This window comes from Typha angustifolia, chromosome 8, assembly GCF_048772165.1.
Source record: "Typha angustifolia cultivar Huaian chromosome 8, ASM4877216v1, whole genome shotgun sequence".
Classification (NCBI taxonomy): Eukaryota; Viridiplantae; Streptophyta; class Magnoliopsida; order Poales; family Typhaceae; genus Typha; species Typha angustifolia.
The window spans coordinates 11,548,194-11,564,488 of NC_133246.1; the positions used below are offsets into that span (position 1 = coordinate 11,548,194).

The following is a 16,295-nucleotide window of genomic DNA, read 5'->3' on the forward strand; positions in this document are numbered from 1 at the left end:
CTGGTGTGCATTCAATTTTGTCGAATCTCCCACCTCTAGATTGAAATTAACTCTTAGCTCCTCGTCAACATCATTAATGGTGCTCATCCAGCTCCCTGGTCCATTTCCTCCATTATCGACAATTACAAATTCATATTATTTTCTTATTATCTTTTGTACGTATACCATATCTACAGTGAAGCCAATAAGTGTGCAGACTGACTTACAAATTCAAGTGAAAATATGAGCTTTAGTGTTAATTGGGAGAGAGGTTCTACCCTCTCATGTTAGTTACTCTTTTAGCTGCAAACATTTGTAGCACTCTTTATAACTGTAGCGGTTAATCAATAGAATCATTATGTTATTTCAAAATAAGATACCACATTGTTTAGCTACTTATCTATAATCTTATTGCAAGTCATAAAAATTCGCTTTACAATAGACTTTTCATAAATTTTATTGGTCCACCATTTTATCATGAAATACATCCTATTATTGATTTAGAGCTTCAATTATATTCAATTATCATATTATTATCGTGAGCATACTATATAATAAAATAAAAAAAACCAAAACTCCATAATCAGCTTATCAAACTTATATTTTTAACCTTATATAAATAAATGAATTTCTTGTATTATCTCTCTCATCTCTAAGATAAGCTTTAAATCAGCATAAAGATAACCTTATGAACTCATACAATAAATCATTTCTGAAGTTTCTATCATTATTTTACATACACATGCATTGTTATCTATCAAATAACATAAGAATCTTCCTATGATCACTTCTGATAATATGTAATTTTTAATGATCACCTTATATGATTCTCTAGATCGATTAAAAGACATCTAGTGGTATCTAAGCCAATGGAAGATCATGGGTGGCACCATGCACACTATATTCATTTCATTCTATGAGAAACTAAAATACCCACCATTCTTATAAATATAATGAATAATAAGAGTTGATAACTGTATCAATTTATAGTGAAATTTTATGGAGTTTGGTGAAAATCCTTACTATAGACATAACTTTATCTGAAAATAACCAAGCAATATGTTCATAAATAATTTTCACAAAATTTTTCATGTCGACCCACCTTTGGGCTTAATCAACATTTATTTTATATATTCTCATGATCATGTTATGAATCGGTCTAATCTGATCCACAATGATTTTGAAGCTTAGATCCTAGCTTGATAGCCCTCCAATGGCTAGATGGATGTTAGGTTTAGTTCGTAGTGTAAAGGGGTAAAAGTTGATGTGGAAGAGAGAGGTTAGAGGCTGAAAGTGGCCGACCAAAGGCTTGGGCGGTGGAAAAAGAGAGGCGGGAGAAGGCGCCAATGGTTAGAGACAAAAAGAGAAGGAGATAAGGTTAAAGTCAATTTCAATCACAAGATCATCATCATCATACAATTCTAATTAGGATTTCCTCAACATATATATAGAGGCTCACCCTAAGACTCATCAACTAAGTTAAACAACTCCAAACAAATCCTAACAAATCAACAACTAAGTTAAAACCCTAACAAACCAACTAAAACTAGTCTTCCTTATCTTCTCGGATTAACCATTCGTTTTGTCGTAGATAGATTCCGAATTTGGAGAAGTCATGAATATCATGATCTAGGTTGGCGATCTTATCCAACTAGTTTGATATTATTTAGATATGTGTAGAATATTCTGCGAATATTTTTCCAAAACTGCGCATAGTTGAATTTATCTAATTAAATAAAACCCTAACATGCTAAGACTCTAACTAAACTAAATAACTAAATAAGATAATTAGACTCAATCCGTTGAATCTAATCTCCCTTTGATGTGATCCGATCTAACCCGGTCTCATCAGATCACACATATGATATAAAGAAATTACAGAGAATCATATAACATTTGAAAGCTATACAAGTTTTCATGATCAAGCCGCTTTGGCGGCCAACCAGCCAATCAAAATTTGCATAGGATCAAATAAAGAACACATTACTTAAATTATATATATGTATATATTATTCAGCATTCTTTGATATTAAACACAACAGAAACGATACTTGTAAGCCAAAAAAAAAAAAAAACTTAATTTCTGCACTAAATAGAATAGCACAATACTTGTATACAGAAAATGAAATTTATTTTAATTCTATATTCCAGATAGCTTATATATCTCAATCAGTAAATGCTATCTTTTATACAATAATCAAATTACTTAATAAAAATAATCTAATAATAAGTATAGTTATCAAAATCGGACCAAATCGGGTGGTCGAACCAGACTCATGCAACCCCGCTGGTTTTTAGCGAATCGGTCGGATCAAGTATTTTTGCAAAGTTACATAATTAGCCTTAATATTTAATTATTCTATTATATTTTAATGGTATTTTAGTCATAAATTTTGAAAATATCAAGTGTTTTAAAATTACTTATATGTCTATCAAAAGTTCATATTTATATACATATCTCTCAAATTACACAATTTTTACACGTATACCTATTAAAATTTGTATCTTTTGTATGAGTACTTTTTGTAGTCTACCATTAAATTTTGAACAAGTTAAATGTAAAAAGATAAAATAATTTTTATTTTTATTTTCAAGTATTTCTCTTAGTTAATAATATTTTTGCCTATTTGTATTAAATAACTTAATTTGAAAATAACTATGAGGTTTATCTATATAAATAACATACATTTTTTTAGAGGTATACATAAAATTACACTAAATCTTTTTTATTTTTAGAATTACTTAAATCTATCTATATATTATTCAAATATTTTTAAAAATCAACAATTCAACCAGTTGAACTAATAACCCAGTCCAGTTTTGATAATTGTAATAATAAGTAACAAAAGAGAAATCATTGTCCTCTAATCCGAGAACCTCCTTTTCTCCAAGTGTAAAAACTCAATATTTCCTACGCGGCCAAAATCGTACAACCTCAAATCAAAATAAGAACGGAGAAGATAACCTCACAATAAAACACCCAAATAATCACAATGCATATATATATCATAATCTTTACCTCAAGAGATAATAACCAAGGTATAAACATAATAGTGCTAAGTCTTCATAAATAGAAAGTTACCAAATTTACAAAACAAGTTACACGAGAGAAGTTGGAGATAGAATAGATGGTCACCCACCTTCTATCTAGCAAAACTCCAAGATGGATCCTCTTTCTTTCTCTTGCTCTCTAAGATAATACTAAATTGAAGAAAATGGCCTTGTTATCTATTTTATCATATTTGACTAAATTAGAGAGATAAAGTCGCAATGGATTGGATATAATTTTATTATAATTTTATCAGGTATAATTTTAGATGCATTGAAAAACTTATTAAATATTATACAAATTTATCCCTAACGAAGATCTTCAAATTTAAACCTTAATTTAACCAAATATGCTCGAAAAATATAACAGTTATATTTTAGTTTAGATGCATTTAAGTTGAAAGTACATAAATAAAAGTATAATCTCTCAAAAAATTCACAATTTATTAGATCAAATAAATTAATTAATCTTTACTTCTTCATTGCTCTAGAGTAATAACCTTGCTATAATATCAGTTGACAAACTGAAATAATATTTATAAATTGTCTATTAATCGCAACGAATCATGCTCAGATTAATAAAAAAAAAAGATAAGATTAATATGTATTGACGTTGCTATCCTGAACTTGTGTGGAAGTTGTGTTCAGCTTGTAGAATAGATATTAGGAACCTATCCTAATCTCAATCTAAATTCAGAGATAAAGTATTTATTAAATTAGATTTTTATCTAATCTTATTATTATAGGATTAGATATTCATTAATTGTGATTATCTTAGACTATTTAAAAGAGATAAAGTCTAACAGTAGAATGTTGTAGGTATTGCATTAGACGAATTTAGTACCAAAATAAAGTTGGACTAAATGCTAAATTTCTAGTGTAAGAGAGAATTTTTGCAACATCGAATTACATCTTCTTGATAACCAATTATATATGTGCAACATTACACATCAAATATAAGTTAAATACTTGGAATTCACAGATCTCGAAGGGGTCTCCTTTAATTCTGCAACTTAAACCGAGATTCACAATGTTAAAAAGAGCTTCAATTAAAAATTAGTAATGTTTTTACTAATCCCAAGCATAATGTCACAAAAATAACACCCAAAAAATGATGACAGGAAGCTTTTCCAAGATCAAGTAGCTATTCGTATTCGATGGCGGAGAAAAAAAAATGAAATCAAAGAGAAAGGGAATTTTTTCTTTTGCTTCAATTATTTTTTTTTGGAAAATTTGCATATAACACCCTACTTTTTAACGTAATTATGGTTTAAACTCTACATTTTCACTATTTATAAACCTAGCCCTATAATTTTACGAATATATATAGAAAATACCCTATCGTAGATCAATTAGTTAAATTTAATTAAACTTTTGGATTATGTTAACTATACAAAAAAATTATGCAAATATCCTCAACCAAGTCATACTAAGGGTGTTTAGTTATTTTAGAAATACGGGTATTTTAGTCATTTTAAGAATAAATTATCTCTACTTAATGAAATATTCTCATGGTATTAGTCCAAATATAACCCATGGTGTTTTCTACACATATTCACTTTATAAGACTTGTTTTGTAAATAGTGAAAATATAATGTGTAAATCAAAATTACGTTAAAAAGAAGGATGCTATATGCAAAATTTTCTTTTCTTAAATAAAAATATTATCGACTTGTAAACTTTGGAAGGGTTTGGCAAATTACAAGGTTGGAGAGATAAAAGCCAAAAGGTATCAATGTTGGGCATTTAAATTCCAACTTATTGATGCATACAAGGGGGAGAAGTTATAAAACTATATCATTTAATTATAATGTAATTGTAATATTTATGATATAACTATAATATTTATGGTGCACTCAGTAATGATTTATTATTATTACTATTAAGTTATGTTGTTATGATTTATTGTTTTATGTTATTGATAACTTTATGGTGTAACATAGTCAATAATGATTATAGTATTTTTCTAAAAATTGATGCAAATTCCAATAATAATTTATTATTATTACAGATGGGTTGTGTTATTATAATTTATTATTATGTTAGTGATGATTTATGATTTAATATAGTCAGTGATAATTTTAGTATTTTATTTTGAGAATTTTTTCAGGTTTAAAAAATGAGTGCATTTATTTTGTTAAATAGATATTGACCATTTTAATTTGGGACAAGATATAGTGTTGTTTTTCAATTTTTTGTTTCTTAAGAAACTGGTAAAAATTTATGCAATCTATTTTGTGCAATTTCAGTGTATAAATTTTTGAAAAATGAGTGCATTATATTTTGGCTTCTGTTAGTTATTTTTAATTTGTAGAAGATGAGTGCATTATTTTGTTAAACATATGCTCATTTTTTAATTTCTAGAAGATAAGTGTATATCATTTTATCAATATTTTACACCACTCTAATTTTGTAAATGTGTCTTTGATTGAAATAAATGAAAAAGTCTTACGCATCACTTATGTAAATTCTGCGCATCTTTTATACAAAATATGGGTTTCAAAATTAGGTAAGGCATGTATTGATAATTGCGAAAAAGTCTTAAACATCACTTATGTAAATTATACACATTGCATATACAAAATATACCCTTCAAATTAGGCAATCTACGTATTTATAATGATGAAAAATTTTTGTCCATCACTTATGTAAACTAGAGAAAAAAATAATCTTTCAAGTAATAAAATATATAGCTGTATATAAATGCTAAATGTTAGAAATAAACTTTAAGATAAAAATATCATTCTTAGGCTTCTTCATTAGACATCAACGAGATAAGACAATGTGTGATATTTTTTTGAAAATTTTAATGCATATATGGGTTAAAATTAGAGCGTACAATTTGCATAGGCAATACGTATATATTACATAAGCGATGTATAACATATTTTTAGAAATCTCGATGCATATCTTAGTTAAAATTAGAGCGTGCAATTTGCATAAGTAATATGTACATATTACATATGCAATGCGTGATATTATTTTTTTAAAATCTCGATGCATACTTTGGTTAAAATTAGAGGGTATAATTTGCATATGTGATACGTACATATTACATAAGTGATGTGTAATGTATTTTTAGAAATATCAATGTGTACCTTAGTTAAAATTAAAGTGTATAATTTATATAAGTGATGCTTATATATTACATAAACGATATGTGACGTTTTTTTGGAAATCTCGATTCATACTTTGGTTAAAATTGAAGCATATAATTTGCATAAGCAATGCGAACATATTACATAAGTGTTGCGTGGTTTTTTTTTTTTTTTTTGAAAATCTCGATTTATATCTTGGTTAAAATTAGAGCGTATAATTTTTATAGACGATGCGTGACGATTTTTTAGAAACCTAAACTTGAAGTGTATAATCTACATAAGTGATGCTTGACATTTTTTAGAAAATCTCGATACATATCTTGATTAAAATTAGAGCGTATATTTTGCATAGGCGATGTGTGGCGGTTTTAGAAAATCTCAATATGTACCTTAGTTAAAATTGGAGCATACAATTTGTATGGAGGATGCGTACATATTGTATAGGCGATACGTACATATTGCGTAGACATGACATTTTTGAGAAATCCTGATGCAAACTACCTTATTTAAAATTGGATTGTATATTTTACATATGCGATGCGTATAAATTACATAAGTGATGCGTGAAGTTTTTAATTTCTTGGTAAAAAACTAACGATTAAGTTTTACTATTTACCTTGGCTAAAATTTCTATTTATGTTTTGTATACTCTTTGAAAATATTTTACATGAGTGATATGCATAATTTTTTACTATGTTTACTAACATGATTGTTAGATCCTAAAATATATGCACTCTTCTACTATCGCTCTATCTCTTTTAGAGAAAAAGCCTAAGGATGATCTTTTTATCTTAAATTTTATTTCATTAATCTTTTAGGACACGACAGTCTTTTTATTATTTGTTAGGATTAAATTAGTAAAAAAGTCTTAAATTGCAATTCGATAATGAGGGGACTATTGGTGCCAATTTTATATTGAGAGGCTTTTTGCTGCAAATTGCCTTAAATTTTTATTATTTACAAATTGAGTCCTATAATTTAGCAAATATATGCAGAAAATATCATGTCGTAGATCTGTTAGCTAGACTTAACTAAACTTATAAGTTAAGTTAACTATATAAATATATATATATATATATATATATATATATATGAAATGCTGTCAACCAAGTCATACTAAACACGTTTTATTTATTTTAGAAATAATGACATTTTAGTTATTTCAAAAATAAAATATCTCTATTTAATCAAATGATTCTCATGGTGTTTTTTTTGCATATATTTATTTTATAAGGCTCGATTTGTAAATAGTAAAAATATAGAGTGTAAACCATAATTATGATAAAAAGAAGAATATTATGTATAAATTTTTCTATTTTTTAAAAAATAAAAATATTACTAACTTGTAAATTTTGGAAGGGTTCCGCGAATCACCTTCTAGGTTAGGGAGATAAAAGCCAAAATCAAGGTTGGATATTTAAATTTCTAACTTATTGACATGAAATAGCAAGATATGGATAAAGATTCTCTGGATAACAACTAGCTAACAAGCATCATACGATAGACTTATATTTGATTCTATCTATTATACTTAGATATTATCTCTTGTAACAATAATACTTATTATAAATAAAAGGTAAGCCCTCCAGATTAAGAGAGGATTATACATTCTTCATATTAGACTTCTTCTTATACGACTTCGTGAAGCAGGTAGATATAATTAACGGATGTAGAGAATTAAGCTAAACAACGATCCGAACCCGAACCCGAACCCGAACCCGATAGGATAGAATTTGAATGAATGGCAAATTAAGGTTTGAGCAGCAGCAACGCCTCCGCTGAATGCTGCTCGTTGACAGTTGGACTATCTAGAAGAGCCAGTCCGAGCTCATCAACCTCCTCGTTGTTGATCCGTCGACGCCGCCGGAAGGCCCATATCTGAATATTGTCACCGGCCCTCAGGTTTTTCTCTCTGACGAACGAGCCCCATTGGCCGATGAGGCGGTAGCTGCCGTTGCAATCGAGGTACTTGAACATCATCTCGAATTCCCGATAGAACTCATCAATAACCAGTACCGGGAGGCCCTCCATCTTATCGTTCACCAGCTCTATCTCCCTCTGACTCATCATATTCAGGAGCGACGTCTGCTTGACTTTCTTACCCGTTAGAAGGAGACGGTTCTGCCCGACGGAGACATCGCTTTCCGAGAGGGATTTATCGAGAATCCACGTCGGGTTCTCGATGCCGAGGCCCTGAAGCGTCGTCAGGCCGTCGCCGTAACGAGGAGGAGGAACGAGTCGACGAGGCTTTGGCCTTGGTGGCTGCTTCATCCTCTTCCTCGGCGCCGGCCTCTTATCGACGGCATTGACCTTGGACGACGACGGTTCTCTGAGCTCGGTGGCGGAGTATACCCGGCGGCCGAATAGGAAGATCCTCCTCGGAACCTTTTCGGCGTTCGCCGGCTTCGACTCCGCCGCCGAGTTCTCCGCCTCTTGCGGGTTTCTTATGCCCACGGCGGCGTTGTCGTCTTCGAGGTCGGGCATCGAAGAAGAGGTCTCTTCCGACATCGATCTCGACCTTAGACGATGGCAGAGAGAGGGAGAAGAAATTGGAACAAGTGGAAGGAAAAGAAGAAAGCAGAGAGAGCCGTATTTAATAAAGCGGAGATTGAACGGAGTAGCATCTCCGACTCTTAAACACATCAGGTTTTTCCCTTCTCCGATGAGGAAGACGTTTCCGACACGGATTCCGGAGGAGTTCGAGCGAGATGAGTCATTCCGGTTCGATCTCGATTTAATCTAAATTCTTTTTTGCATGTATACCATTAAAACAATCCCTTATTTACTTTATTACCCTTCTAAAATTGATATATATATATATATATATATATATACTCCTCAAAATACTTTTTTACAGATATACTCTAAATATAAGCTCAAATCTCAATAATTTAATATAAAAAATAAAAATACTATTAACTAAGAGAAGTGTATTGAAACTAGAATAAGAAAGTTTTAATGATTAGTTAACTTCAAATAATATTTACGAAAAAAACTTTAAAAGGTCTTAAAAAATATAGGAGAAAGTATAATTTATTCCTATTTCTAACTATTACTGATTAATAATTAATAAGTATTTTCACAAAAATATAATCTATGCTGGAGATAGTAGGAATAATTTGGTCATCTTATAATTAATTTGTAGTAAAAAATATTGGTGCTAATGAAGCACCGTTACTTAGTTTTAAGTGTTGGGGGATAAATTAAAATTTGGCTAAACTGGGGCTCGAAGGCGGGTGACAGATCTATTGGTCAAAAACTCGTAATATATATAATTTATTTATTTATTTACAGAATTTTCCGTTAACCGTATATCCTGGCCATATTGATGACACGTGTGACGTTTGTGGGAGTTACCTATGAACGACTCAATTAAACCAGCATAGCACCAGATAGTCTCTATTTCTCGCTTACTCAAACTCCGAAATCTCTGCCCGTTAAACCCTACTCGACCATGGCGATGGCGTCTTCTTGCGATCTACGACCGTCGATTCACCTACGATTCCGTTCTCCTCCAATCCGCAACTTCCGTAACTCTCGAAGCCCCTCGATTCGTTGCATTTCTCGAAGAAATTTCCCTCCCACCACTGGAGGAGGAACTCTTTCATCTTTCGTCGAGCCTAGAGGTAAATACTGCTCCTTTTGTAGATCCGATAACTGTTGGAGATTGATTCACAGACACCTCATTCGAACTTGTTTTGGGATTGTACCCCAAAGATTCTCAGAAACCCTTATTTTGTTATGTTGTCAATTGGCATTAGAGATTAGACTCACTTCTGCTAATTTTGGAGTATGCGTGAGGTTTTGATGCTAAAGTTTTGTTTTGTTTTTTTTTGTTTTTGTGACGTTTATGTGTTGTAGAACAACAATTGAGTATATACGCTCGCATTAGATTGTTATGTATTCATTTGTTCTATCTCTAGTTCAAATCATGATTCTTTGTTTTCCTCGATTGAGTTGGGCATGATACTACTTAGGGTTAGATCATAGTTGTTCTTAGACTAGAAACTAACTGTAGGCAACCTCAAAATACATGGTGCTCATGATTATGTTTCATCTAGAATTGTTAATTATGAGAAGTCCTAATTGTTCTTTGGGCGAACAACACCCACTTATTCATTACAAAAGGGGTAATGAGAAAATTGTACACTATTATCATGTTGCACTAGTTGGCCCTCTCTCTCCCCTACTATGCATCACTTCCAGCACACTTCATGCCAGGTTGAAGCACGCAATGACACTTCAGTCATTGCTTGGAAGTGCTATATTATACATTAAAGCAACATCAGATTTATAATCTCGCCTCATATCTTCTTTATTAGATTAGGTTTATATACAGGTGTAATTTGCTTTTATCTATCCCACCAATACTGTATTTTTGTACATCTAACTATTATAGAAAAAATAGTATACAGTAGAGATGAATGATTCTCCAATGTCAGGTCATCTAGTTATTGGTTCTTCCCAGTCTCGGTGGTCATCTCTTGCAGCAGTTGGTGATCTGACAGCTGTGCCTAGTGACCATGTTGAAGACTTACCGTCAAGTTCTTTGTACTCTAGAAATGCTACTCTGCCTGAAAGCTCATCAGAAGATAGTCAGGGTGTAGAAGATGACGAAATGGACAACAGATACATAGATGACACTAAAATGGTTAAAGTTTGTGACAAACTAATTGAAGTTTTCATGGTTGACAAACCTACAACAACCGATTGGAGAAGACTATTAGCATTCAGCAGGGAATGGGACAGTATCAGACCACACTTTTACAAGCGTTGTCAGGATAGAGCTGATGCTGAGAGTGATCCAGGAATGAAACACAAGCTTCTCAGACTTGGCAGAAAACTGAAAGAGGTACTTGTACATGATTTTCCCTTTCAATCTTTGAAATCCTAGTTTAGTTGTCCAATTTGATTGAGGAAGGGCCAAGCATTTTTTTTTTTAAATATATCTTAGTGGTAGCACTATTTTGATTTATTAATTATGTGATCAATAATTTTGCCATACTACTTTCAGATAGATGACGATGTGCAAAGACATGATGAACTTCTCAAAGTAGTAGAAGAGTCTCCGTCTGAAATTAATGTTATTGTTGCTAGGCGTCGTAAAGATTTCACAAAGGAGTTCTTTGTGCATCTTCATACTTTAGCTGAGTCTTACTTTGACAATCCAGCCAAACAAAATGGTAAGAATAAGATTGCTCATTGACAACTTCTGATCAAGTGGCATTATCAAATGAAATGGTTGTATTATTGAAAAGTAGCTGGTATTTTATTGATCATTTCTCGTATTTTATGTGCTCTATATATTAATTCATTTTCTTTGACAACATTACTTATAGAAGATCAAGGTCATAAATTTAATTTTTGATCTCCTTTAACCTATCATTAATTACTTCCCAATATGAGGTGTCATTGTAAGGTTTCTGTGTTATCCTATTTCATGGAATGATATCTACTTTGATGGTTATATTATTGCTTACCTACTTATTAATTACAAGTTTATACATGCGGATACAATATGTTCTTATTACTTTTTTTTTTTTTGAGACAATGAATTTACCTTACCAAGGTTTTAAAAGATTGTAAGCGGTAGACGGGTGGACAAGAGATCATATAGCGCCTAGGCATTTGGTGGGTGCCTAGGTGGGAACCTAGAATTCAAGACAGTAAAAAAATAAACAAATTAAAGAAATAATAATAAGAGAAGAAGTTAAGTTAATTACTTCATGCTAGGTTGATCTCCGTTAACCTATCATTAATTACTTCCCAATATATACTAATGCATTCTTGATTAGAACTACAGTAAGCTACTCAATCCGCTAATTCAGCAACATGTACTAACTTTGAGTTTCAAAGTCAATCATACTAAATATGATACGAGATGCTAAGGCGATCATTTAGGCGGGATCTAAGCGGAGACTAGGGCGTTAAAGCGGAAGTTTTTTAAAACAATGTATCTGACAACATGGATGCAATGATATCTATTATTATGTTGATGTATTATTTGTCTAATTGTCTTTGATATCTATTACTCTCATTTTGGCTATTCAATGCTTATGTAGATAATAGATATATTGAAATATTGAATGTAATATTATGTATAGATTGTCACTAGAATATAAATTTCTTTTTGCACATATACATGTATAGAATGTGATTAGAATATAATATTTTTATATAATTTTTTATTGCTGTATCTAAAATGTATCTTATCCTGTTTTTTGAGAATTTGTTGTATCTCCGTATCCGTATTGTATCATATCTATATCCCAAATCCGTGCTTCATAGATGGGCACATGCAAGATAGTCAAATTCAGATTCAGATAGGTGCCCAAGCACTTGAGTCAACAAGATATAGAAACTAAGTTATGTCAAAATTTAGAGAAAGCAGTTAAATCATGTTTGTTCTTAAGTTTATTTGCAAAAATTGCAATAGAAAACTAATAATAGATACATTTCATGGTAGTAATTCTACTGTTCTGGCATTTACAAATTGACTAGTTTAGCAAATTAGGACAAATACACTTAAGAATTACTTGATTATTCGTTGAAAACAAAAGTTTGTGTGTAAGTATATACAATGATGTTATCATTATTGATTGCTTACTGATTATCATCATGAGGTGTTAGTTTTTTTTGTATTATTAATTTGATGAAAGGTATTATTGCTGTTTGATCAAAATTCTGCTCCACCCCATGGTGTTTTATAAGGTTATTATAAAATCTCATATATATATATGTATAATGATGTTATCATTTTGATATTCTTACTGATTATTATCATGGAGTGTTAAGAGTTTTTGTATATCTAATTAAATGAAAGGTATTATTGCTGTTTGATTAAAATTCTGCTACACCCAATGTTGTTTTATAAGGTTATTATAAAATCTCATACCATGTGTGAGCTTTGTACATTACATAATTGTGCTGCTTGGCTCCTAAACCTTTCAAGGTTGTGTTTCCTGTTACTAGGAGTTCTCTTACTACATTGACAGTCTTGGTTCTATTCCAAAGTTGATCGATGTGTTTATTTGGGTGCCATCCTTCATAGAATGTTGTAGTACTACATTTTTTTCTTTTTACTGTTTGGGAATATAGTAATATCTAACCAGTATCATCCTCTAAAGCAGCATATGAAGCATATGAAAATCATCTTTCAGTTTAAATGCTTATTTTCGTTGCTCTGTCTGTTAGCTTACTTCTTTGGTGTTTTCAGTGTTTAGAGTGCGCATCACATCATCTTTAGATGATTATGTATGCTTCAGATTGTTGATGGCTAGCAAACTAGTTGACTAAATGAGTGTAATATAGAGGGATATGAATTGGTATTAACCTTTTATGTGGCAAAGGATAAGAAAAGGGCAATTCTTTAACAGGATCTATACGTGTCTAATGAAGACCATGTGATGCACTATAAAGAAGTAATTTCATTCAAGTTTTAGATCTTATACTTCGGAAGGTAGAATTGAACTGGAGTGGGAATTGTGTTTGTCTCTCCTACATATTGGTGCACTTATGTGTGCTGACTCTTGATCACCAAACTACGTCTCCTTTTGGAACTCCCTCTTCATATTTTCTTATTGTTTGCTGTTAGCATTGGTATAAGATTGCTTTTTGTTTCCAAAATAAATATCTAAAGGCAACTTCTTGTCTTTCTTTTGTTAGTTTGTCAACATTAAGTATTTAAAATTAATTCAGATTGAAGACTAGAATAGCAGTACCTTCTCCAGAAAGGGAAGTAACAAACTCGCATCAATTTCTTTTCATTTATAGAAGAACATCACTTTCTGATTATAGTAAAATCTGAGTTATCTGCCTAATTAGAAGATAAACATCATCTTCTAGATTCCTTTATTTCATTCGTAAAGGGATTGACAAACCTATAATGTTACAAATTTGTACAGCTTTGCCAATTTTATGGATTTAATCTTATCTATCTGAACACTGTTCCTCTAGATTTGGCAAAGCTTGGAAATGCTTGTCTAGCTGCTGTACAAGCTTTTGATAATGCATCAGAAAGCATTGAGGCTCTGAATGCTGCTGAGTTGAAGTTCAATGATATCCTCAATTCACCAACTTTAGATGCTGCTTGCAGAAAGATAGACAATTTAGCTGAGAAGAAGGAACTCGATTCTGCTTTAATGTTGATGCTTACCAAAGCCTGGTCAGCTGCCAAAGAATCCAATATGATGAAAGAGGAGGTAAGATAATGGTCTAGCATAGAAGTCATAATTATGGGCATTTATTGAAGGCACAATCAACATTAGTAGAGTACTACTATATGTTTTCATGCAGATGCATACTTGTAACAACATGCTTGTATTGCATTGCATCATCAATTTCTACTTATGAAAGTAAGGTAGAGACTTTGAGAGAACTCTTACGAGAACTTTGTGCTTTAGCAAGTCCTTCATTAGGGTGGTGGAAGCATTTAAAGTTATCTGCCTTTATAACGTTTTGTAGGTAAAGGATGTACTATACCATTTGTACAAGACTGGAGTAGGTAATCTTCAGAGGCTTATGCCAAAAGAAATCAGAATTCTCAAGTATCTTATCACCATTGAGGATCCTGAGCAGCAACTCAGTGCACTAAATGATGCATTTACTCCTGGGAATGAACTAGAAGGGAAAGATCTTGATTTTCTGTACACGTAAGTCTTTGTTAAATTTCACCTATCAAGTCTTTGTTAAATTTATTTGCTCTGCGAAAATGCTTTTGGGTGCCAAGAAAAATGATATAAGTAGTTAAATTTATGTTGAAGATGTTCTCTTGATATGCAGAACTCCGGAGGCACTCTTCACATGGATCAGGACTATAGTGGATGCTTACCATTTTAGTAGAGAAGGTTCTCTCGTAAGGGAAGCGAGGGACTTAATGAACCCGAAAGTCATCCAGAGACTAGAGGAGTTAAAGAAACTAGTGCAGAACAATTTTCTCTGAGGTTCGACAAATCATACATTAATACAACTTGGATTGGAGTTTAATGGACCAGTGTGAAACAAGTTCCTCCAAGAGTTTCACTCTCTTTGCATTAGTATAGCATAGATCTGATCAATCATTCAGAACCAATACGAGATTCATTTACTTTGTTCGCTTGCAAATTATGCCTAAACCAAAGCTGCAACTTGATGATCATTACCGACGTCTTATAGATATGATCCCCTATCTAACACATTATCAGTCTAGAATGTTGTTTGTAAGTTTAAATTTACATCATACCAGAAAAATGTATTGTTTATGATGTAAAAAGGAACGGTTCTCTCTGTATCCCCCCTTTTTTTTTTCTTAAAGATTTATGAAACATGTTATTCACATACACTTTCTTTTTGCTTGTTCAAACGTCAAAATTGTGGGTTCACATGTTAATTGGTTCTGTATATGTTTTCTTCATACATTTACTAGTTTCAATTCCACAGATGGAAGGCCTTTTATTTTGGTAATCTTGGAGGTGCAATCGAGTTAGTTGAGCGTGAAGTTAGCTTGTCAAAATTTTGATTGACGTTTGAACAAGCAAAAGAAGTGTAATCTTACTCTTTTTTCCATTGATTAGACATTACAATCACAAACAGTGTAGCTGAAATTAAGCAGGTTTAGAAAGGTTGGTCATGTGTTTGTGAGAGATGAACAACACTTGGGTATTCTTACTCAATGTATGAAACAAGAGTACTGTTATACCCATGGACGATTCATGGAGGCTTTACAAACTCACATTAAATTATTTCTCTTGTCCAAAATCATGCTCAGTGAAATCATCTGAAGGTGGAAAATGAATGGGAGATAGGGTGGAGTCCATGTGGTACTATTTATCTTTATCCTCTCTTTTAGTTTTATTACAGAATTCATAGGTTTTTTCTTCTCTTTTTGATCTTATTTTGCATACATACTGCCTAGTCTGTTTTACTGATGAAAAGGGTAGTTATTATTGTTAGCATGCAATAGAATGGGTTAAACCCAAGAGAGTAATGTGTTTTGTGAGCATGATATCAATAATTAATTAGCCCTATAATGAACTTATATATAATCTTAAATCCTGGCCCAAAGAAGGGATTATGATGATCCATAGGATCTCTTAGTTAGATAATATAAAAAAGAATACAAAAGCTATCTTTTTTTCCTAGGATAAAGGACCCTAAAATATATGAGGTGACATATTATATCTTCTTTTGTTT

The 16,295-nt window shown here is 31.7% G+C and overlaps 1 protein-coding gene across 1 annotated transcript; it reads left to right on the forward strand.

Moving 5' to 3' along the window:
- The first annotated feature begins 9,518 nt into the window (after positions 1-9,518).
- LOC140766054 (uncharacterized protein At4g37920) lies at positions 9,519-15,719 on the forward strand. The gene is made up of 6 exons (XM_073105455.1): positions 9,519-9,751; positions 10,568-10,977; positions 11,140-11,308; positions 14,082-14,326; positions 14,589-14,776; positions 14,907-15,719. The coding sequence occupies exons 1-6, from the start codon at positions 9,580-9,582 to the stop codon at positions 15,064-15,066; spliced, it is 1,344 nt and encodes a 447-aa protein (XP_072961556.1). The 5' UTR covers positions 9,519-9,579; the 3' UTR covers positions 15,067-15,719.
- Positions 15,720-16,295: the final 576 nt, after the last annotated feature.

Bases quoted from the DNA above. Each gene is read 5' to 3' on its own strand.
- LOC140766054 (XM_073105455.1), top strand. From the start codon at position 9,580: ATGGCGATGGCGTCTTCTTGCGATCTACGACCGTCGATTCACCTACGA. The intron at 9,752-10,567 runs GTAAATACTGCT...CTCCAATGTCAG, and splicing joins ATCTTTCGTCGAGCCTAGAG to GTCATCTAGTTATTGGTTCT. The intron at 10,978-11,139 runs GTACTTGTACAT...TACTACTTTCAG, and splicing joins TTGGCAGAAAACTGAAAGAG to ATAGATGACGATGTGCAAAG.